We start from the raw sequence: 24,560 nt of genomic DNA, 5'->3' as shown, positions 1-24,560 counted from the left end.
TTCTTCCTCTTCTTCTGCCACCTTTTTCCTTATTCATCTTAAGCCCACCTGGTATTGTGACAAATGACTTCTAAAGCACTGGTTGTGGTATTTATGCTGAGCATCCACCGTGTACTAAGCATGAGGTACTAAGGCTTTACTATCTTTGAATGTAAAATTTTGACTTAAGGTTAAAACTGTTACCTGCTTGTCTTATAGGAGATAGTGGATCTGTATATTTTTCTTTTAAATTAGCCATGAATGTAACATTTTGTCAAAATGTATTTCTGACATGCTATGCTAAAAGTAAATCTTGTGTTAAGAAAAACTGACATTTCTAATTAAGGCTTTTTTTTTTTTTTTTCTTTTAGGAAGGCACCAGAGTAGTTCAACCCATATTTTTGGGGAAAATGATTAGCTATGTTGAAAAGTACCATCTTTCCGATACTGCCGATTTGCACGAAGCCTATGGCTGCGCGGCAGGGCTGAGCGCCTGCGTGCTCGTGTGGGCCGTCCTGCACCACTTGTGCTTCTACCACATGCAGCGCGTGGGGATGAGGCTGAGAGTAGCCGTGGGCCACATGATCTACCGCAAGGTGAGTGCCGCTCGGTACCACGGCGTGTTCCTCCCCTGAAGGATCAGGAACATTTAGGGAAAGTTCTCTGTAAACTAAAAGTTTCATAACTGGGATTGTTTACACCTTCTTAGAGAAGCTTGCTTTTGTATCAAGCCAAGTTTGTTGAAGCAAACTTTACTAACAAATAATGAAAGATTTTCTTTCAGATCAAGTGAGGGCTGCTCTTGATAACGTTTAGCCATAGGCTGTTGCATAATACCCACTAAATTTGTAGTATTAAATAATATTAAATTATATTTTTAAATGTTAAATTAATATTTAAAAATAAGTATTTAAAAATAAGTAAAAAAAATATATCAAGCAGATTTTCAATGTCTTCATGCTTAAATCTCATAGTGTTGTTTATGGAAATTTTTTGTTGTTCATTAAAACCTTAATTTACATCAAATATTTATTTAAAAGTGAACTTCACAGATTGGATCTATAAAACTATATCTCAAAGCAGAGAATGTATTTGAGAAAGGGAATGATTATAATTTTAAAAGACCCATCTAATTATATTCAATACAATTGTGTTAGAGAAAAATATAAAGAGAATTCATGCCAAATATAGACTCACTCACTATATTATATAGATGTGATTGTCATTAATGGTGTTAGAGAGAATAGTAGAGTATTTGAGATAAAACTTGAAATTCAACATTGTTTCATTCATTCTAGAGAGAATTTGTTGCTCTTCATTTAAGCTATTTATCTTTAGTATACATCATAGCACTTTTAATAAGAACTGATTTAATGTGTTCAGTGATTTTATATTGAGGAATGCCATGAAATTATTCCATAGTTTACCCTACACTAGTATAAAAGGAATAAGGATTTCAGGTATCTTTACAAAGGTATTGCCACAGGTATATCGGTGTCAAGAGTTGAAGGACTCTGTATAAACTTGATCCGGTATACCTCTTTGCCAGATTGTTGCTTAAAAAAAAAATTCCTTATTTGACTGTATTGTAGCCTTGAAAATTTCCAAGAGAGTAGATCTTAAGTGTTCTCACTACATATGTAAAATAGGACAATTATATTAGGTAGTGGATACTTGAAGTGGTTTTACTATAGTAATCATTTCCCAATGTGTATTTATGTAAAAGCTTCATGTGGTAACCTTAAACATATACAATTTTCATTGATAAATATAGTCCTCATTGAAAGATAAAATCAAACAGCTTAAATTGAAAATATTGCTTCTTTTACCTGATTGCTGCTTATCTAGAGCTTCCATTACTTTGGGATACTTCTATCAGCAGAAAGTGAGATGTCCTCTCATCTTTCCTTGAGCAGAGTCGTATACATCTCGGGACTGCGTGAACCTGGAGACCTGGCATCTCACTGTCTTGTTTGGCAGCAGCATCTGAGTTGGTTTCCTTCTGGATGATGAGGAAATTGCAGTGGTGCCTGCCACATTCCAGTCAGGGGTCTTCATTGTCATTTATCATCATCTTTGTTATCTGCTGTATCTTTAACCATTTAGGAGATGGATACTCAGACTTCCCCACCAATTGGCTAAACGTTTGTCTTTTCAGATCATGCTTAACTCTCATGTGAGTGAGAGTCACTCAGTTGTGTCCGACTCTGTTTTGTGACCCACGGACCATAGCCTGCCAAGCTCCTCTGTCCATGGGTTTCTCCAGGCAAGAATACTGGATTGGGTTGCCATTTCCTTCTCTGTAGCTCTCATAATAATTACAAAATTTTACCAGAACTGCATTGTGAAAGCTTTAAGTTAGGTGTGAGGTGATGGTTTAGTCAAAGCTCACTCTGCTGCACAGGTGAGCCATTGTCTACCTGTTTTTCTTCCTCTTCCCTCTAACACTGAAATCTTGCCTTTTGGAAATGTGATTTGACCTGGCACATTGGCTTATGTGAATGTGAACATCTTGGAAGATAGACTTAACTATACCCAAAAGATGGTGCCTATATGAAGTCAGAAATTGTGGGGATTACACCATTGACATAATCTGAAATTCCAGAATCATGGGAAAGACAAATTTCCTTGTGCACAGCCTTGCATCTAGACTCCTCCTGTTGCAGAAACAAGACACTTCTTCTCAGTTTACAGGTGGACTGATTCCTTAGGACCCAAAAACTCATGCGACAGAGCAGCTCTGAAAGGCCCCTCTGAACAGTTGTGCTTCTTCTTGGGCCCCATCTCCTAATCCCTGGTCCTGGGAAGAAATCAAGTCAAGTGTTAGAAATGGAGAGGCTGCTAAGCTCATAGCCGTAGTTTGTCTACACCGTGGATTCCAGGCTGGGGCAGGTCTCCAGGGGATCTCTAAGGCTGCACATCTGCCACTCCTAACGTGGCCCATTCAGCATTTTTGTGCTCTTTTCAGAGGAATTTTGAATGATCCTGTGGAAGGTGTATATAAAAATGACCTGTCATTTATTTATTAATACATTGCCACAGATTTGGTAAAGTTACTTTTGGCTTTTGGTTATTGATCTTTTCTCATTGTGGTGAAATATACACAACATGAACTTCACCATTTTCACTCCTTTTCGGTGCAGCATTTGGTGTCCTTAGGTACATTCTCATTGTGTGGCCATCACCATTATTCATCTCTGGAGCTTTTTGTTTTTCCCAAACTGAACCTCTGCTCCCATTAAACACTAACTCCCAACCCCTCTCCCCTCACCCAGCACCATTTTACTTCTTCTCTATGTGAATTTGACTACTTTAGTACCTCGCATAAGTGGAATCATACAGTGTTTGTCATTTTGTGTCTAGCTTATGTTCTATAGTACAATGTCTTCAAGGTTTATCCATGTTGTGGCAGGTATCAGAATTTAATTCCTTTTTAAGGCTGAATAATATTCCATTATAGGTCTATACAACATTCTGTGTATTTGCTCATCTGTCAATGGATAGTTGTTTCCACCTTTTAGCTATTGTGGACATAGCTGCTGTGAATATGAGTGTACATATTGTCTGTTCAAGTTTGTGTTTTCAGTTTTTTTGAGTATATCCTTAGTATAATTGCTGCATTGTATGATAATTTCATGTTTAATTTTTGAGAAACTTCCATATTCTCTTCCATTGTGGTTATATCATTTTACATTCTCACTTGATCTTTGGTTTTCTTCTTTAACTTGAGAAGTAAATGAAACATTTTTATAAAGTGTGACATTGTGTTTGGACTAGTGGCTCCAGTTGGTGGTCTGTTGAAGCAGCTCCTGGTGTCTTTTCAGTTTTCTCAGATCTCTAGGGCCATTTTTCTTACTAAATAAAGGGATTGGGCAACACAGGTTGTAGTTTTCGTAAAGTCAGCAGACTGGTGTTAAGACTACAGTTTCCTCACAGGAACAGTGTTTTGAACATTATACTCACTCATTTCAGAATGAAAACACTAAGCCAAAAGTGTTTAAATATTGTCACCCAGAGAATTAATGATTGAGTCCAGATTTATAGTCCAAGTCTCCAAATTTCCTTCCTTAAATCAGCCTCTCCGCTCTCATCTAATTTGGTTCAAAATGACGTAGTTGTCTCTTAAGTGTAAACCTACACCCTTTACCCTTCAGACAGGTCCACGTTCATTGAAACAGGGGGTGGGTTTTGCTTCTACCTCTTGTTCCTCCCTTTGCCGTCCTTGCTGGCAGGGCTGCCACCACACTACGTTAAAGGCTGAAGAAGGGTCCCTAGAGCCCCGCTTTCAGTTATCATCCTGCTTGTGCTGACACCACTCAAGACCCCAGGAAAGCATGCTCCATTGTGTTATGTCTAAGATGACTTGGTATCACCTTAGGAATCCGGATCTCTGTCTCCCTCTCTCATTTCAGACCCTTCGCCTGAGTAGCTCCGCCATGGGGAAGACCACCACAGGCCAGGTAGTCAACCTGCTGTCCAACGACGTGAACAGGTTTGACCAGGTGAGCTGCCCCTGAGGGATCCTCTTCCATGTCCTGTTCTCACTGGGTTCAGCTTATTGGGATACCAGGTGCCAGGGTTTGGTGTTGGCCAGGATTCCATTGAGGATGTAAGATGAAGGTTCTATTTATCCAACTTTCATTTCTCTGTGTGCAACTTAGATGTAATTATATGTATTGTTATGTAAATGATAGTTTTGTTTTTCTGATAATAGGCAGCAGAGTTCTTGCCCAGCTTGGTTAGTGTCCCTAGGGGTCCTCCTGGCATGGCCCTCCTTGGCACGTGGTGTGGGTGTTGCTGGACTGTCTTTCTCCTCCTTTAGTTGATGAAGGCCTGGTGGGAGGGAGTGTTCTTTCCCCTGTGCCCTGTTCAATGCCTGCTGGGCGACAATGCCAAGTGAGGGACAATGCCAAGTAGGTGGTCCCCAGCCAGAGACAACCTACCTGCTGCTGTTACCTCCACAGTCTTTCTTCCATTGACCTTATGCATAGATCACATGACCCATGGCATTGTAGCTATTGGTCAGATCTGTGTTGCACTAGATATTTCCCTTTCAAGTATTCATTCACCAAACATGAATTAAGGCCCCTACTCACTTTTAGGGATCAACAAAGCTTAGTTTCTTCCATGTAGAAGCCACAGCCTATCAGGGAGGTAAATATACCAATAATTACTGGAGACAGTGGTAGGTACCATAAGATAGCTTTTCCTGGGATGTCACGGTTCCCCAGAGGAGTTGAGGGCTAAATTCTAGGACAGAGATCATTTGGGGAAGCCCTGAGCTAATCTGTGTTGTGGACAAAATCCACATCTTCCTTCAATGCTGCTGGTTTGATTCTCCTGGGACATCCCAGAAGCCAGCCCTGTGCTGCCCTTGAAATATGTCATCTGAGGTGGACACTTGGATTTCTGCTTTAGCAGGTTTAAAACTCACTGAGATAATTTCTGTTTAGGTTCCTTTTGTTCCTTCAGAGCATGTTGTTTCTACACTGTATCCTTATTGTTTTTTATACCATTGTAAGAAGGCTTTATCTTTCTCTCTTAAGGTAACGATGTTCTTGCACTATCTGTGGGTGGGGCCACTGCAGGCTGTCGCAGTGACTGCCCTGCTCTGGATGGAAATAGGAATATCGTGTCTTGCTGGGATGGCGGTTCTCATTATTCTTCTGCTTTTGCAAAGCTGCTTTGGGAAGTTGTTTTCATCACTCCGGTAAGAGAAACACTGGTTTTAAAAATTGATAATATGTAGGTTTCATTCCTAGATTTTAAGGAATCTCCATACCATCTTCCATAGTAGCTATATCAGTTTACATTCCCACTAACAGTACAAGAGCATTCCCTTTTTCCCACACCCTCTCCAGCATTTATTGTTTGTAGACTTCTTTTTTTTTTTAATTTTTTATTTTTACTTTACTTTACAATACTGTATTTGTTTTGCCATACATTGACATGAATCCACCACAGGTGTACATGCATTCCCAAACATGAACCCCCCTCCCACCTCCCTCCCCATAACATCTCTCTGGGTCATCTCTGTGCACCAGCCCCAAGCATTCTGTATCCTGCATCGGACATAGACTGGCGATTCGTTTCTTACGTGATGATGGCCATTCTGACTGGTGTGAGGTGATATCTCATTGTAGTTTTGATTTGCATTTCTCTAATAATGAGTGCTGTTGAGCATCTTTTCATGTGTTTGTTAGCCATCTGTATGTCTTCCTTTGAGAAATGTCTGTTTAGGTCTTTTTCCCACTTTTTGACTGGGTTGTTTGTTTTTCTGGTATTGAGTTGTATGAACTGCTTGTATATTTTGGAAATTAATCCTTTGTCTGTTGTTTCATTTGCTATTACTTTCTCCCATTTTGAGGGTTGTCTTTTTACCTTGCTTATAGTTTCCTTTGCTGTGCAAAAGCTTTTAAGTTTAATCAGGTCTCTCTTGTTTACTTTTGTTTTTATTTCCATTACTCTAAGAGGTGGGTCAGAGAAGAACTTGCTTAGATTTATGTCATCAAGTGTTGGGCCTATGTTTTCCTCTAAGAGTTTTATAGTTTCTGATCTTACATTTAGGTCTTTAATCCATTTTGAGTTTATCTTTTTGTATGATGTTCTGACTCAGCAATCCCACTCGTAGACATATACCTTGAGGAAACCAAAATTGAAAAAGACACATGTATCACATTGTTCATTGCAGCACTATTTACAAAAGTAAGACATGGACGTGACCTAGATGTCCATCAACAGATGAATGAATAATGAAATTGTGGTACATATACAGAATGGAATATTACTCAGCCATAAAAAGGAATGCCTTTGAGTCAGTTCTAATAAGGTGGATGAACCTAGAACCTATTATACAGAGTGGAGTAAGTCAGAAAGAGAAAGATAAATATCATATTCTAATGCATATATATGGAATCTAGAAAAATGGTACTGAAAAATTTACCTACAGGGCAGCAGTGGAGAAATAGACATAGGGAATAGATTCATGGTCATGAGGAGAGGGGAGGAGAGGGTGAGATGCATGGAGAGAGTAACATGGAAACTTACATGACCATATATAAAACAGATAGCCAACAGGAATTTGCTGCATGGCTAAGAAACTCAAACAGGGGCTCTGGATCAACCTAGTGGGGTGGAATGGGAGGGAGATGAGAGGCAAGTTCAGAAGGGAGGGGATATATGTATACCTATAGCTGATTCATGTTGAGGTTTGACAGAAAACAACAAAATTCTGTAAAGCAATTTTCCTTCAATAAAAAGATTTAAAAATTGATAATATGTAATTGGTAACATCACAGTTGCTTGATGCTTTTGTTCAAAAACAAGACCAACACCATCTCTAGTCTCTTCTTTGTGTGGGCTGTAGACCCTTCAGACTTAGCCAGTGGAGGCTCCAACCTTATGTTGAAGGCCCATCTTGAAACAGGAGCAGTGAAGGCATTCACTGGGTCCTCTTGGCACCATATCTGAATAAATAGTGTCCTTCAGCAGAATTTTCCCATGTCCAAGTTATTTAAACATTGTTAAATAGTAGTAATCTTGTAGGCCCATTTCTCACTGCATATATTTTTGTTATGCTTATGTTGGAGCCTTTTCAGGTATTTATGTTCATGTTTCCATTAAGTTATAAGCACCCCAAGGGCCAGGCTGATCTTCACTGTGTCTTTATGAAGCCCCACAGTCACAGCAGCACATGTGATAGAAAATGGCTGGTGGTGAAGAACCGTCTGCTGCTGAGTTAGACCTGAAGCAGGTCCCAGAGGGTTGGAGGTGGGTGGTTGTCAGGTGATGGAGATGTGCTATTTGAAGCTCCCTGAGTTCTTGTGTGTGTTGTGTGTGTGTAGTTCTGTGCTTGGTGTCTTTCTTTATTTGGAATTTCCTTTCCTGTCTTTGGTGGAGAGATAGATACTCCCTATCCTTCAAGGCCCTGTTCCAGTGCTTCCAGGTCTCTGAAACTCTTCTTGTTCTCCTTTCCTGGTGGAATTAACAGTCTCATCTTTTCTGCTCCCCAGAACTTCTCTCCTTTTTAGTACAGCACAGACATTGTCTTCCTGGGTGGCTTTCTGCCTTCCCTACCTGACTGTGACCTCCTTGGGCCGATAGATGGTTTGTATCTGACTCATTTCAGGTCTTCCCTAGCTAAAGCTGCACAATCTCCAAGTTACTTCTTGAAATGAGATGAATGGTTGACTTCCTAATTGAAGCCTTCTTCTCCGTTTGTACTTTGAGTAGGGTCTGCCTGTGTTCTAAGTGCAAAAAGGCTGTAGAGAACCATTTGCTTCCTGGCCACCCCCCCAACCCCCACTCCCATGCCCACTACTGCTGCTGCTAAGGAAAGTTGGGCTGTGTTCACTAAAGCTCATCACTCACATCCGTCCCCTCAGGAGTAAGACCGCTGCTCTCACAGACCACAGGATCAAGACCATGAGCGAAGTCATAACTGGCATCAGAACAATAAAAATGAATGCTTGGGAAAAGTCATTTATAGACCGTATTACCAGACTGAGAAGGTAAGTTTATATATTCAGATGTCACTCCATATTTTCATGCTTTATTTCCTATTCTACTGGGTGCTTTAGATGTCTTACCAAAGAAGTATTTAAGTTCACCAATACTTACTATTCACTGCATTGTCCACGTGTTACAGGAAGGTTAAGGAGAATGGTGGAGACATCATTTAATCTGCTCTTCCATTTACCATATTCTCAAAGGAAAAAATACATATGCTTCTTAGTTGTATAGAAATGAAATTCTAAGTAGTTCTCAATACCTCAAATCTCAATAAGCAATATCTTTAAGATAGTATTTGAGACAATGACATTCAAATTAAGATTGTAATTTATGTTGATGGCCCATAAATGGGGAGATTATAGAGATTAGTGTACCTATATTGAGCCAAACTATATGAATCACTATTCTTTTTTTTAATTAATTTATTTTTATTGAAGGATAATTGCCTTACAGAATTTTGCTGTTTTCTGTAAAACCTCAACATAAATCAGCCATAGGTATACAAATATCCCTTCCCTTTTGAACCTCCCTCCCATCTCTCTTTATTCTTTGTTGTTGTGTTTAGTCAGTTGTATTCGACTCTTTGTGACCCCATGGACTGTAGCTCACCAGGCTCCTCTGTCCATGGAATTTCCCAGGCAGGAATACTGGAGGGGTTGCCATTTCCTTCTCCAGAGGATATTCCTGGCCCAGGGATTGAAACCGTGTTTCTGCATTGCAGATGGGTTTTTATCACTAACAAATTCATGAATCACTACTATTCATTTCAAAAGGAGCTGTGAAAGCACTGTTCCTTTTGTTTTGCTTCATGTTTGTAGACTGTTTTTCCATCTTTATTTAAATATCTTATGAGTATCTCTGACCCCACCTTGTCACCTCTGACTTGGCACCTTTCTGGGAACCCCCTACCCCCACCCCCCAACCCCCGCTGCTGGGAATACACTCCCACGTTCCTTCTTCTCTGGCCTCCTCCAAGCCTGACTGACTCCAGCTCATCTTCTCAGGGTCCACGTGTGTGTGACTTGCCCTGACTCCACTGCTCTGGGGTACACGCCTCTGCTCTGAGCTCCCATGGGAGCTGTGCTGACCGTCTCTGTCTATCGTCTCCCAATTTTGTAGTTGCTAATTCTCTTCGCCACAGGTTCATGAGCCCCTGGAGGGGACAGGCTGTGTCCTTCTGTGAGGAGCCCAGCACAGGACTTGTGATTATGAATGTTTGTAGAATGAATCTTCAAACCCAGTCTGATTAACCAAGAATGTATGAAAGTGTGACTTTAATCCTCTCCTTATTTGAAAGAGTGAAGTGGGGATGAAATCTGTGGTCCTGGTGTCTGGGCAGACCCCTGGGTGTGCACTATGCTAATGTCTCGGTGATGTGAGGGATAGTTTATTTTAATCTGTGTCTACTCTCTAGAAAAGGGCTACTCACACAGGGCACTGAATTCATGTCTTGTATGTTGATGCTTCTTTTAAATCCTATGTCCTACTTTCTTTTCTAGGATCGAAATTTCCAAGATTCTGAGAAGTTCCTACCTTAGGGGCATGAATTTGGCAACATTTTTCGCTGTGAGCAAAATCATGATTTTTGTCACCTTCATCACCAGTGAGCTCCTTGACAACCTGATCACAGCCAGCCAAGTGTTTGTGGTGGTGACGCTGTTCGAGGCTCTGCGGTTCTCGAGCACCCTCTACTTCCCCATGGCCATCGAGAAGGTGTCAGAGGCTGTCGTCAGCATCCGAAGAATCAAGGTTTAGTGAAAAATAACTTTTTAAAGTTACAGGCAGATTTTACCTAAAATACCTCCTTTTATGTAGTGTCACTGTGTGCCAGTTAGGTGAGATTTAACTCTTTCAGTGCCAAGCTGGCAGTCTTTCAAAGTGTATGTATTTCCGTCTTTTCTTAGGTAAAGTGTGTTAAAAGTATCATAAGATCCATGAATGGGAAAGATTAGAGATTTATTCAAGAAAATTAGAGCTACCAAGAGAACATTTCATGCAAAGATGGGCTCGATAAAGGACAGAAATGATATGGACCTAACAGAAGCAGAAGATATTAAGAAGAGGTAGCAAGAAGACACAGAAGAACTGTGCCAAAAAGATCTTCATGAGCCAGATAATCACGATGGGGTGATCATTCACCTAGAGCCAGACATCCTGGAATGCAAAGTCAACTGGACCTTAAGAAGCATCACTATGAACAAAGCTAGTGGAGGTGATGGAATTCCAGTTGAGCTATTTTAAATCGTAAAAGATGATGCTGTGAAAGTGCTGAACTCAGTATGCTAGCAAATTTGGAAAACTCAGCAGTGGCCACAGGCTTGGAAAAGCTCAGGTTTCATTCCAATCCCAAAGAAAGGCAATGTCAAAGAATGCTCAAACTACTGAACAATTGCACTCATCTCACACACCAGCAAAGTAATGCTCAAAATTCTCCAAGCCAGGCTTCAACAGTACGTGAACCATGAACTTCCAGATGTTCATGCTGGTTTTAGAAAAGGCAGAGGAACCAGAGATCAAATTGCCAACATCTGCTGGATCATCAAAGAAGCAAGAGAGTTCCAGAAAAACATCTATTTCTGCTTTATTGACTATGCCAAAGCCTTTGACTGTGTGGATCACAATAAACTATGGAAAATTCTTCAAGAAATGGGAATACCAGACCACCTGACCTGCCTCTTGAGAAATCTATATGCAGATCAGGAAGCAACAGTTAGAACTAAACATGGAACAACACACTGGTTCCAAATAGGAAGAGGAGTATGTCAAGGCTGTATATTGTCACACTGCTTATTTAACTTACATGCAGAGTACATCATGAGAAACGCTGGGCTGGAAGAAGCACAAGCTGGAATCAAGACTGCTGGGAGAAATATCAATAACCTGACATAGGCAGATGACACCACCCTTATGGCAGAAAATGAAGAAGAACTAAAGAGCCTCTTGATGAAAGTGAAAGAGGAGAGTGAGAAAGTTGGCTTAAAGCTCAACATTCAGAAAACTAAGATCATGGCATCTGGTCCCATCACTTCATGGCAAACAGAGAGGGAAATAGTGGAAACAGTGTCAGACTTTATTTTTTGGGGCTCCCAAATCACTGCAGATGGTGACTGCAGTCATGAAATTAAAAGATGCTTATTCCTTGAAAGGAAAGTTATGACCAACCTAGCAAAATGTTAGAAAGCAGAGATATTACTTTGCCAACAAAGGTTCATCTAGTCAAGGGTATAGTTTTTCCAGTAGTCATGTATGCATGTGAGAGGTGGACTATAAAGAAAGTTGAGCAGTGAAGAATAGATTCATTTGGTGTTGGAGAAGACTCTTGAGAGTCCCTTGTATAGCAAGGAGATCCAACCAGTCCATTCTAATGGAGATCAGTTCTGAGTGTTCATTGAAAGGACTGATGTTGAAGCTGAAACTCCAGTAGTTTGGCCACCTGATGCGAAGAGCTGACTCATTTGAAAATACCCTGATGCTGGGAAAGATTGAAGGTGGGAGGAGAAGGGAATGACAGAGGACGAGATGGTTGGATGGCATCACTGACTCGATGGACATGAATTTGGGTAAACTCCAGGAGTTGTTGATGGACAGGGAGGCCTGGCATGTTACAGTCCATGGGGTCACAAAGAGTCGGACATGACTGAGTGCCTGAACTGAACTGAAGATCCGTGCTCATTTAGCAATAGTAGTATTAATAGCAGCAACACAGGCCCCTGCCATGCAGTGATAGTTGCAGGACGATTCAAATGTCTAAAAGCAGGAGATGCAAACAAATTGCATCTCCTGTGCTGACTGGAATGTCTAGGCACAGTCCTGGGGTGACTAGGATTCCTCTCTGGTCTGGGAGGGGAGGAACTTGCTGAGAAGTCCCTGTTCCCTGGGCAGGAAGTGTGGCCTCATATTCACTTAGTTCTCTGTGTTTAAAACTGGATTCTTTGCACCAAAGATGTTTTATTGTTGGTTTCTGATCTCTGCATTTTTGTTCCTGTTCTTCTTTTACTTACTGTCTAAGCCTCTCTCTAGCTGACCTCATCCTTTCAAATGTGTGATTCCCACCATGCCTATTGTCTCCTTTTTAAAACTGCTGCTACTAAGTCGCTTCAGCCGTGTCCGACTCTGTGCGACCCCATAGACGATAGCCCACCAGGCTCTGCCGTCCCTGGGATTCTCCAGGCAAGAACACTAGAGCGGGTTGCCATTTCCTTCTCCCCTTTTTAAAACTAACTGTCCCTAAATAGTTAGGGGTAAATAATTTTTATCATGAAGACAGGGCCTGGCACACAGTAGGTGCTCAAGTATTTCTGTTTAAAATGAAGATTAAATCGTCTCTGTGAAAATGAATGATTTACTGTGACCTCATAAGGCCAAGAAGTCTATTTTTCTCTAACTGATGAAGGGGGACCCATGGTCTTGGCACTGAATGACTCCCATAGGATTGTGAAAGATTTTAACTTCAAAGCGCTAAAACTTTTCAGTGACTTTTGCATCCAGTAGGATGTGTCTCTGAGGCTATATTGTTCACAGAGCAGCTTTAGGTTTTCCATTACCAGCTCTGGGAAGTCAGTCTTTTGGCTGCACTTCTGATGTGGAGACTTTCCTGCGTGACCTGTTCTGGGTCTGCACTTCATGTCTCTAGTGGCCATTTAATTTCAGCTTTTCATCAGAGTGAGTCCTGGAGAAACATCCAGCCATTATTTCAGGTGCTTTTATTCTTTGAAAGTGGGAATTTCTGTTCTAATGTACACACATTGAGTGTTGATGTCTTGGTTACACACTTACGCTGAAATTGTATCTGATTCTGTGTAGACAAGATATATAACATATACATTACTCTCCATGGCCCTTGGTCTTTTTAACCAATAGAAATTGATATATGCCAGATGAGAAATTTAAGCAAGGTGTTTTGAGGCTTATGCTGCATCACAAAGTATGAAAACAAAAAACTGATGTCCTGTTGACTCTTTGAGAAGGGTGGGCTGGTTCCTTAAGTGGGGTGAGGGTGGGGGAGGTTTGGTGGTTTGAGCCTTAGGGGTGACTTATGTGGTCTGCCCATCGTCTTGTAGGTGCCATGTGCCAAGATCATACACAGTTCCCTGCGTTTGCTCCCAGCAGCTCAGAAGTGGCAGTTGGCTTGTGGTGTTTTTGTATCTTACTGTTTGTAATTACCTTTCCACGTGTGTAGTTATGTTTAGTCCCTTACGATTTCTTTGTATTTTGTTGCTCAAGGAGATGTTTGTCCAGGTGCAAATGCTCCCATGAAGGGCCCTGGGTCCCAGCCTGGCTTATAACATTTCTCCTGTTGCTGTGTCAGCTTTAACTATGTAAGGCTATACCATGCTACAGGGGTCGGACTGATTTGAACAACCGTACAGTCTGATTGTGCAAGACTCAGTCTTAGCTTGGAGAAGGAAATGGCAACCCACTGCAGTGTTCTTGCCTGGAGAGTCCCAGGGACGGGAGAGCCTGGTGGGCTGCTGTCTATGCGGTCGCACAAAGTCAGACACGGCTGAAGAGACTTAGCAGCAGCAGCAGCAGCAGTCTTAGCTGGGGTTGGGACTGTATAAGTGCATAAATGACATAGTGTCTCCCCTCTATGTGACTTAATATTCCTCTGGGGATTCAGAGGTAGGGAGGGCAGTGCCAGCTGGGGAGGTGCTGAGATGGTTCCCAGTAAGGTTAGTATTTGAGATGGGCCAGAAGGAAGGATGGGGTCAGAACTCAGGGTGTCCAAGTAGAGGTCACCTGGGGAGTGTGGACTTAGGTGCTGGTCAGTCACTGAGAGATGTTAATTGTGGTGGACACTCTTGGAGGTGCTGTAGAGATCAAGAGGGAGTGGTGTGTTTGGGGTCAGTTTGGTGGTGCTGAGGAGAACTCAGGAAGGAATCAGAAAACAAAAAGTATCAGTATTTGAAATGATTAATTATTGAGTGAGATTCTGAAATTACATTGTTTTGAGGGGAAAGAAGAATTGGGAAAGAGATGAGCTTTGGGAGAACAGATGAGAGCTGCTACGTGGCTGATGATGGGAGAGGTAGTGTGGAGAGAGGACTCAGGCTATAGTGGTTGAGAGCCTGCAGAGAAGTCCTCAGACCACTGTCTGTTCATCTTGCCTCCTGCTGGACACGGGTTTGGTGTGGACAGAAGTAGCTTTGCCCAGTGTTAAATTCTTTGTGAGCCTGGATGAGAGGAGGAGGGAATGAGAGGATCAAGTCTCCTGCCAGCTAGTGTTTGAGAGAAATGCAAGGAGCCTGTCTTTCTTTTCCTGCACAAGCATTTTCACTCATGTCCATCAAGTCAGTGATGCCATCCAGCCATCTGATCTTCTGTCGTCCCCTTCTCCTCCTGCCCCCAATCCCTCCCAGCATCAGGGTCTTTTCCAATGAGGAGTTGACTGAGATATGTATATATTATAATAATAGTATATTACATACTATATACTATTTACTATTTCTCAAGTGAACCAGTGAAGTCGCTCAGTCATGTCTGACACTTTGCGACCCCGTGGACTGTAGCCTACCAAGCTCCTCCGTCCATGGGATTCTCCAGGCAAGAATACTGGAGTGGACTGCCATTTCCTTCTCCAGGGGATCTTCCCTACCCAGGGATCGAACCTGGGTTTCCCACATTGGAGGCAGATGCTTTAACCTCTGAGCCACCAGGGAAGCCCAAGACCTAATAAAATAGAGCTATAAAATGATAGGTAGGCTGTATAAAAAGAGAAGGCAATGGCACCCCACTCCAGTACTCTTGCCTGAAAAATCTCATGGATGGAGGAGCACGGTAGGCTGCAGTCCATGGGGTCGCACAGAGTTGGACACGACTGAAGTGACTTAGCAGCAGCAGCAGCAGGCTGTATAAAATTTTTATTGCAAATTTCAGAGAAGCAATTGTTTTGTTTGTGCTTTCTTCTTTCAGTATAAATAATCTATGTTTTGCCTTTTTTTGTAGAAATTTCTTTTACTTGATGAGACATCACAGTGCTACCCTCAGCTGCCATCAGATGGTAGAACAATTGTGGATGTGCAGGCATTTACAGCTTTTTGGGAAAAGGTAAGAAACCTTCCATTCCAAAATCGTGACCTCTAAAAGACAACTGTGACATAGAGTTAGTGGAGAATTTTGAGATTTTACACATACTGTAAAATGTGACTTTCTCATTTACTGAGAATATGTTATAAAAATTCGTGGAATCAGGAATAAGGTTTACAATGAATGGAGATTAAGTGTAAAATCAGCCTGAGGCATTTGACATGTTGCTCTTTTTCTCATTTTCAAGAGAGCTTTCAATGTATTAGCATGTGTTGAGCTTAAAATGTGTAGATTCTTCTTTTTTTTGTTTATTTTTCATTATGTTTTATTACAGAGTATTAAATATAATTCCCTGTGCTATACAATAGGATCACCATAAACAAAAGGTATAGAACATAAATACCTCTTTTCTTGAAAAGTGAAAGTTGCTTAGTCGTGTCTGACTCTTTGTGACCCTGTGGACTATATACAGTTCATGATTATCTCTAGGGCAGAGTATTGGGGTGGGTAGCCTTTCCCTTCTCCAGGAGATCTTCCTAACCCATGGATCGAACCTAGGTCTCCCACATTGCAGGCAGATTCTTTACTAGCTGAGCCAGAAAAGCCAGATCCAATATTCTGGGCTGAAGTGTGAAGTGTTAGTCACTTCAGCTATGTCTGAGTCTCTGTGACCCCATGGACTATATATAGCCCACCAGGTGCCTCTGTCCATGGGAATGGACACCCACTCCAGTATTTCTGTTCTTGTTTTTCAGTAGCTCAGTAGTGTCCAGCTCTTTGCAACTCCAAGAACTGCAGCATGCCAGACTTTCCTGTCCTTCATCATTCTCCCGGAGCTTGTTCAAACTCATGTCCATCTAGTCAGTGATGCCATCCAGCCATCTCATCCTCTGTCATCCCATTGTCCTCCTACTTTCAATCTTTCCCAGCATCAGGGTCTTTTCCAATGAGTCAGCTCTTTGCATCAGGTGGCCAAAGTATTGGAGCTTCAGCTTCAGCATCAGTCCCTCCAATGAATATTCAAGATTGATTTCCTTTAGAATTGACTGGTTTGATCTTCTTGCTGTCCAAGGGACTCTCAAGAGTCTTCTCCAACACCACAGTTCAAAAGCATCAATTCTTCTGCACTTAGCCTTCTTTATGGTCCAATTCTCACATCCATACATGACTACTGGAAAAACCATAGCTTTGACTATGCTGACCTTTTTTGGCAAAGTAATGTCTCTGATTTTTAATACACAGTTTAGGTTTGTCATAGCTTTTCTTCCAAGGAGCAAGCATTTTCAATTTCATGGCTGCAGTCACTGTCTGAAGTGGTTTTGGAGCACAAGAAAATAAAATATGCCACTGTTTCCGCTTCCTCCCTTTCTATTTGCCATGAGGCGATGAAACCAGATGCCATGATCTTAGATTTTAGAATGTTGAGTTTTAAGCCAGCTTTTTCACTCTCCTCTCTCACTTCCATCAAGAGGCTCTTTAGTTCCTCTTCACTTTCTGCCAGTAGAGTGGTATCACCTGCATGTTTGAGATTGTTGATATTCCATCAGAATTCCAGAGTCCATTCTGTGTTTCATCTGGCCTGGCATTTTGCATCATGTAGTCTGCATAAAAGTTAAATTAGCAGAGTGACAATGCATAGCTCTGACGTCCTCCTTTCCCAATTTGGAATCAGTCTGTTGTTGCATGTCTTGTTGTGTTTCCTCTTGACCTGCATACAGGTTTCTCAGGTGACAGGTCACATGATCTGGTCTTCCCATCTCCTTAAAAATTTTCCATGGTTTGTTGTGATCCACATAGGTAAAGGCTTTAGCGTAGTCAATGAAGCAGAAGTAGATGTTTCTCTGGAGTTCTCTTGCTTTTTCTGTGACCCAACAAATGTCAGCAATTTGATCTCTGGTTCCTCTGTCTTTTCTAAACCCAGCTTATACATCTAGAAGTTCTCTGTTCATGTACTGCTGAAGCCTAGCTTGAAGGATTTTGAACATTACTTTGCTAGCATGTGAAATGAGCACAACTGTGTGGTAGTTGGAATGTTCCTCTGTTCATATGGGAATCTAGTCAAAGAAGGAACCTTGCTAAAGTTAGCTAAAGCTGCCTCAAATCCCCAAAGAGAGAAGATTTAATGAAGAGACCTCCAGGACACAGTATAAAACAGGAAAGAGAAAAATGTCAGTTCTATTTTGCATATCAGTTATGTTGACTATTGTTATCTTTTCCCCTTTGTAAAACAATTTGTGTTACTTTATTAAAATGGATACATTTTTATAAACTTTAATTTGTAGGCATCAGAGACCCCAACCCTACAAGACCTTTCATTTACTGTCAGACCTGGTGAACTGTTAGCTGTGGTTGGACCTGTGGGCACAGGAAAGGTAAGTTGTGATGCCTTTTGTCAGCTTGATGCAACTCCACAGCCCCTGTTCAATCCTCAGAGTGGAGCCTAGAGCCGAGTGTGACTCAGTTTGAATTGAGTGTGTCTAGAACAGTGTTTCTCTAGGTGTGTTCCATGGAACACCCATTTTCCAAGAAGGTTTAGTGGCAAATAAATCAGGATAAATGCATATTGTCTTTTCCTTCTTGGTGCTTCACATGGCCCAGTTGCGAATTGCTTGTGGGGAATTTGGATGTCTCTGTGAAGGAAATTATTTATGTGACAGCTGTTCAGGATGGACAGAGACAGTGAGGACTCCTTTTCATCTTGTGGCCCCTCCAGAAAGTCTGGAGGTCATAAAGCTCTTCCTGGAAACTCTGAGTATTTCCTCCTGTGACTTGATGTGATCCTGTCGGGGCACGTGCAGTGAATGTGCAGCCACTTGCTGGAGATAAAGATACAGACGTGAGCCAGACCCCGACTCTCTCTCTGCCTTTCAGAGGCAGCCAGGTTCTGGGGTGAGACAGACATACAGACATATTGTCTCAGCCCAGTGTCGTGAGCGCTCTGGTGGAGTGGAGACACGCACGCCACGTCTGAGTGATGCTGAAGATCCGAAGGAAATGTGCACATGCACAACAGACAGCAAAACAGCAACAAACAGCAAAATACAGAAATCCCAGTGTGGCTGCGGGGCTCCCTGCTGGCTCAGCGGTAGGAGAGTCCCCCTGCCAACGCAGGAGACACAGGTGTGCTCCCTGGTCTGGGAAGATCCCACATGTGGAGCGACTAAGCCCGAGCACCACGACTGTTGGGCCTGTGCTCTGGAGCCTGGGAGCTGCAACTGCTGAGCCCACGGGCTGCAGCTGCTGAAGCCTGCCCACTAGAGCCTGTGCTCCTCAACAAGAAAACCCCCGTGCACTGCAGTGAAGGCCCAGTGCAAACAAAATAAATAAAATTAGAACTGTGGTATGGCAGAAACCAACACAATATTGTGAAAAATAAATGAAAAATAAAAGAACTAAAGATAAATAAAATTATTTTTTAAAATGTGGGATGTGTGCACAAAAGGGTGCTGATTTCCTCTGTGATGGACTTTTGCTCTGCAGACACAGGTCACTTCAGAGTTCTTTCAGTTAATCATCTTTTGATATATTCTTCACACATAGCCTTTTAAGAACAAGTGTTTGTCAAGTAAAAGATACCCAGATGCAGGAGCAACTAAATTAAACATCAGATACAGAAAATACACATCCTGCTGGGCTGCTCTGCTAGAGAAGGATGTTACCATTCTTAATTACTCTTTCCTGAGTAGAACTTCATTTGAAGGATACTTGGGCAGAGTAGATCGTTTATACTGTTGTTATACTATATTCACTGGCGGCTCAGATGGTAAGGTCTGCCTGCAGTGTGGGAGACCCAGTTTCGATCCCTGGGTTGGGAAGATCCCCTGGAGAAGGAAATGGCAGCCCACTCCAGTATTGTAACCTGGAAAATCCCATGGACAGAGTAGTCTGGTGGGCTACAGTCCATGGAGTTGCCAAGAGTTGGACATGACTAAGCGACTTCACTGTACTATTAATATATTCCTTATCAGTCATTTTTTACCTTGACTTTTTGTGTTATTTTCAATTTTTGTTTTTTTGAATCAACTGCAAGGGCTGTACTTTATCCTGTTGAAGGAAAAGGTTCTATCCTGTATCAAGCACCAGGGTGGGGTCAGCTGTGCTGCGTGGCGTATTCAGTCCTGAGTGCACCCTGTTCACGTGTGTGTGCTGCCGTCTGTTGCAGTCATCACTGTTGAGCGCTGTGCTGGGGGAGCTGCCCCCGAGCCAGGGGAAGGTCAACGTCCACGGGAGGATCGCGTATGTCTCTCAGCAGCCCTGGTTGTTTCCAGGAACTGTGAAGAGTAACATTTTATTTGGGAAGAAATATGAAAAAGAACGATATGAAGAAGTAATAAAGGCTTGTGCTTTGGAAAAGGTGAGTAATGACTTGTGAGTTGCATTTATTTGAATTTCAAATAATGATAGTGTTGATTTAAACTACAAGGTTTATCAAAAGTTCTTTTTTAAAAAATGGAAAGATTTTTGAATGTTGCTTAATTTTTAAAGTTGGTCTTCTGGGTTTTTATGCAGGCTTATTTACATATGCTGTCCTTTTAACGCTTATGGGATAATGACACTCACAGAATACCTTTTCGGTGGGGAGGGGTTGTTTCATTCTGTGAAGTTTAGTTAGCTTTTAACTTTTTTAATGGAAAGCTATAAAAACTTACGAAAACAGAGAGCACAGTGTAATGAACCCTTCATGTGCCCACCCCTAGTTTCAGCCAGGATCAGCTGGAGACCAATCTTGCTGCACCTCTACCCCTGCCCTCGGCCAGCCCCACCCCCACCCCAGAGTATTGTGGAGCAGATCCTAGACCTCAGATTAGTTCATCTGTAAACACTTCATTAGTTTTCTCTAAAATATAGTAAAGCCTTTAGGGAAAGAAAATCACTATATTTCACCTGAAAAATACCTCAAGTTCCTGACTATCATTGACCTGCTAGTCTGTGTTTGCATGTTTCTGAGAAATCTCCTTTGCCAGCGTTGGATGCACACAAGGTCTGCCCCTGTGCTGAGCTGATGCTTCCTTGGTCCCTCTTAGTCTGTGAGAGTCTCTCTCCACTTCATTTTTGACTTGTAATTTATTATTTAAGGAAACGGGAATGCTTTAAAATTTCTTTTTAATACTGCATCATTCCACTGAGGGAGATTATTTTCAGAAATGCCATTGCATTTCATAGAAATGGTGAGATGAAAGGTTTAACTGTATGTTGGGATTTAAATAAGATTAGTGAATAAATGATGAGAACTAAACTTAACTGATAGAATTCAATTTGGCAAAAAGAAAAGGAAAAAAGTAAATAACGTTAAATACTATGTTACTCTCTTGGGTTATAAAAATCAGTGAATAATAGTGTTAAAGGGCTCCCCACCACCCCCACCCCTGGGTTCTGTTCAGTGCAGTCTGGAATCCCACTATTCTCTTGTACTGTGAGGAAAAGACAGGGGCAGATCTTCAAAGGTGTGGTGTTGAAGACTCCAAACCTGCTTTGTGAGGAAATGGTAATTCTGCTCGAACAATGAGTTGAACATCATAGGTTATATCAGGTGAGTGTGTGCGTGCTAAGTCACTTCAGTTGTGTCCGACTCTGCGGCCCTATGGACTGTAGCCTGGCAGGCTTATCTGTCCATGGGATTCTCCAGGCAAGAATACTGGGCTGGGTTGCCATGCCCTCCTGCAGGGGATCTTCCTGACCCAGGGGTCAAACCCTCGTCTCTTAAGCCTCCTGCATTGCCAGGTGGGTTCTTTACCACTAGTGCCAGCTAGGAAGCCCTGTGTCAGCTGAGTAGCATTTTACAATGATGTGAACAAACAAAATCGCTTGTTTAATGGGCTTGTTTCTTTATTCTGGGTTCTTGTTCATGGGTGATTGTATGTTTGCGGAAATGATGTCAAATTAGCAGGAATGAGCTAGATTTTTATTAAAGGGTGTAGAAACCATGTAAGAAAAAAAGGGATAGCAAATATAGAACAGTGAGAACAGTAGCTCCCATTTATTCAGAGTCCATGTGCAAAGCCTTTTTCTGTCTTTCACACGTGCACATGCACACACATAATTTAGGTTTATGAGTTATTCATTCTTTATGAGTGTGTTCGATGTTCCCATCCTCACTTTATAGTTAGTAATACTGAGGCCTGGAGTGATGAGATACCTCATCTCTACATTTGCAGCTCAAGTTCAGATTCCAGGGAGCTGGTGCTTTGCCACAGCCTTGTGGGGTGACTGGACCAGTAACATGGGCAGTGTTCTGGGGCTTTTACCCACCCTGGGGCATCTGTGCAGCAGACTCTGGTGGGAAGCGGAGCTGCAGGACTGGGCTGCATAGTGATTCTTCTGTATGTGATGTGACGTTTCTATAAACATGAACTGCTCTCCTGTTCTCGTGCGTAGTTGGGACATGGAGTTTGGGCCTCTCATGCCCATCCCCTCCTTGGCAGGAAGGGAGGCCCAGCATGGTGAAGTAGTGGAGAGGAGAGTTCTGGCCCTGGGTTCATCTCTTGCCCGCTGTCACTCTGGACATGTCCTATTACCTGCCTGGACCTCTGACGTTTCTGCAGCAAAATGAGAACATTGGATCAGAGGGTTTCCAGGAGGTTTTGTTGCTGCTCTGAAATGTAATGTATGACTCCAATTAATAAGAGGTCAGCAAGGTCTTTATGACACCTGAGAACTACTTAGTAAGTTAAGAGAGCCTCTGCTTGTCTCCTTTTGGATTCCAGGTATCAGAAGATGGTCATAAGGCAATCACAGGAAATAGTAGCATTCTGGAGTTAGTCTGGCCTGTAGACACAGAGACGGCATGTGCGGTAGAAAAGGCTTGGCCAGGCTTCCCTCATAGCTCAGTTGGTAAAGAATCCATCTACAATGCAGTTTGATTCCTGGGTTGGGAAGATCTGCTGGAGAAGGGATAGGCCTCCCACTCCAGTATTCTTGGGCTTCCCTTGTGGCTCAGCTGGTAAAGAATCTGCCTGCAATGTGGGAGACCTGGGTTCGATCCCTGGTTTGGGAACATGCCCTGGAGAAGGGAAAGGCTACCCACTCCAGTATTCTGGCCTGGAGAATTCTATGGACTATATATAGTCCGTGGGGTCGAAAAGAGTCGGACAAGACTGAGCGACTTTCACTTTCACTTTGGAGAGAAGAAGTCCTGGGTAGTAACTCCAGATATGTGTCTCAGTTTCCATTCTTGTTAAATGGGGGATGTTTGGAGTTACTGTAAAGGCTACAGAAAATGCCTGTGAAGTGTAAACAAACCAGAGTTTCAGTTAATGGTGGCTACTGTTACTATTCTAACGTTTTTCTCTCCATCCATTTATCCATCCATATAAATATAATAAAGATTTCTCCTTAGCCCTGCATCCCCCAAATCCTGGAGGAAAAGGCATATAAAAGCAACATTTATTTTAAAAAAAATATTTATTTAATTTGGAGGATAATTACAATATTGTGATGATTTTTGTCATAGATCAACACGAATCGGCCATGGGTATACATGTGTCCCCCTATCCTGAACCCCCGTCCCACCTCCCTACCCACCCTATCCCTATCCCACTGGATTGCCCCAGATTACTGGCTTTGGGTGCTCTGCTTCATGCATCAAACTTGCACTAGTCATCTATTTTATTTATGGTACTGTACATGTTTCATTCAATGCTGTTCTCTCAAATTATCCCACCTTCGCCTTCTCCCCTGAGTCCGAAAGTCTGTTCTTTACATCTGTGTCTCCGCTGCTGCCAAGATGTAGGATCTTTCTACAAGCAACATTTTTATATAACATATATTAGTAGCAGCTAGATATATTATACTAGATCTTATTGAAGGAACTATTTAAGTTCATTGAGCTGGAAATTTTCCTGTGACAAAACCGGGAGACATGAAGTAATCAGACTGCAATGTTGATTCAGGCTGATGACATCAACTCCAAGGTCTAGGAGTCAGAAGGTTCGGGAATTGAGTCCCAGTCACTCTATTCACCAGATGTTTGGTTTGGGGTTTTTTTGATCCTTACAAGCCTGTTTCTTCATCTGTAAAATGGAGATAGTAAAACTATCAACCTCATGAGGTTTTTTTTTGAGGATGAAATGTGGTTGTGATTTTAAAGCACCTGATTGCTAGGGACACAACAAGTACTCTGTAAATGAGTTTTAAAATAAATTAATTCTTAAATGTAAGCTCAGCTAGATTCTGGAAAATTATATCCATAAGTGTGACATATAAGAAAGAAGTATTTAACTTCTTATGGAGGAGTATTTCGCTTCCATTATTCAAGTTGATATAGGTGCTCTACACATAGTACACTATGTAAACCAACAGTAACAATACCCTGTTACCCAGTATAGTGTGTACCATTTGCTACCTGTTATCTTTAAGGCATTTGAAATGTTTAGTGAACATGTATTTAAAGGTATCAAATTGATAAATTCTAGTTTAATATTTTTCCACGTAGATCAGTTACTTGGACATTTCTTTCTAGACTGCTTTGACAATCATCAGATAATAAGTTTATTGATAATTATATGTCTAGGTATAGAGGCCTTCAAGTCTTGAGTTACTTTATTGAATTGTCTTCATTTCAGATATACCTTCAGTCACCATCTGGGCAGCATGATATGAAAGAGAAGGCTCTGAACTGACATGAGCTGGTTCAGATTCCAGCTCTTGTGTTTAACATCTGACCAGTGATGTGACCTCACTCAGTCTCAGTTTCCTCAATTGTGAAATGGGGCCAACACTTACTGTGCATCTTGCAGTGAGGATTAGAGATAATGAGCATCAGGGCCCAGCATAGAGCTTGGTGCACAGATCTTACTCCACAGGAGCTGAGAGAAGCCATGTGCACATTTAAAAATGATAGAGCAGAATAAGATGGTCCTTCATGAGATATGAGAGATGTAAACAGAACCTTGGGAACCCAGCAGGAAGAGAGATGAGTGCAGGATGGTTTCATGGGAGAGTGTGTTTGGGATGAGGCTAGAAAATGGGCAGGATATTGATAGGCTGTGAGGGAAAGAGCAATTCCAACTGGAAGAAAAGCTGTGAAGGAAAACAGGGCCTCCTGC

At 42.0% G+C, this 24,560-nt stretch overlaps 1 protein-coding gene across 1 annotated transcript in view; it reads left to right on the top strand.

Moving 5' to 3' along the window:
- The window catches only part of LOC120859165 (multidrug resistance-associated protein 4-like), a gene marked incomplete at its 5' end in the record, with an annotated part of 90,909 nt that overhangs the window by 15,396 nt on the left and 50,953 nt on the right, over positions 1 to 24,560 (top strand). The window contains 8 exons of the mRNA XM_040235369.1: positions 351 to 575; positions 4,392 to 4,481; positions 5,526 to 5,689; positions 8,364 to 8,489; positions 9,990 to 10,239; positions 15,436 to 15,537; positions 17,799 to 17,888; positions 19,679 to 19,870. Coding sequence (XP_040091303.1) covers positions 351 to 575; positions 4,392 to 4,481; positions 5,526 to 5,689; positions 8,364 to 8,489; positions 9,990 to 10,239; positions 15,436 to 15,537; positions 17,799 to 17,888; positions 19,679 to 19,870 — 1,239 coding nt within the window. The remainder of the gene's footprint in view (positions 1 to 350; positions 576 to 4,391; positions 4,482 to 5,525; positions 5,690 to 8,363; positions 8,490 to 9,989; positions 10,240 to 15,435; positions 15,538 to 17,798; positions 17,889 to 19,678; positions 19,871 to 24,560) is intronic.

This window comes from Oryx dammah, unplaced genomic scaffold (assembly GCF_014754425.2).
Source record: "Oryx dammah isolate SB20612 unplaced genomic scaffold, SCBI_Odam_1.1 HiC_scaffold_38, whole genome shotgun sequence".
Classification (NCBI taxonomy): domain Eukaryota; kingdom Metazoa; phylum Chordata; class Mammalia; order Artiodactyla; family Bovidae; genus Oryx; species Oryx dammah.
The sequence above is the reverse complement of the archived record's forward strand: the minus strand, read 5'-3'. Positions and strand labels throughout refer to the sequence as shown.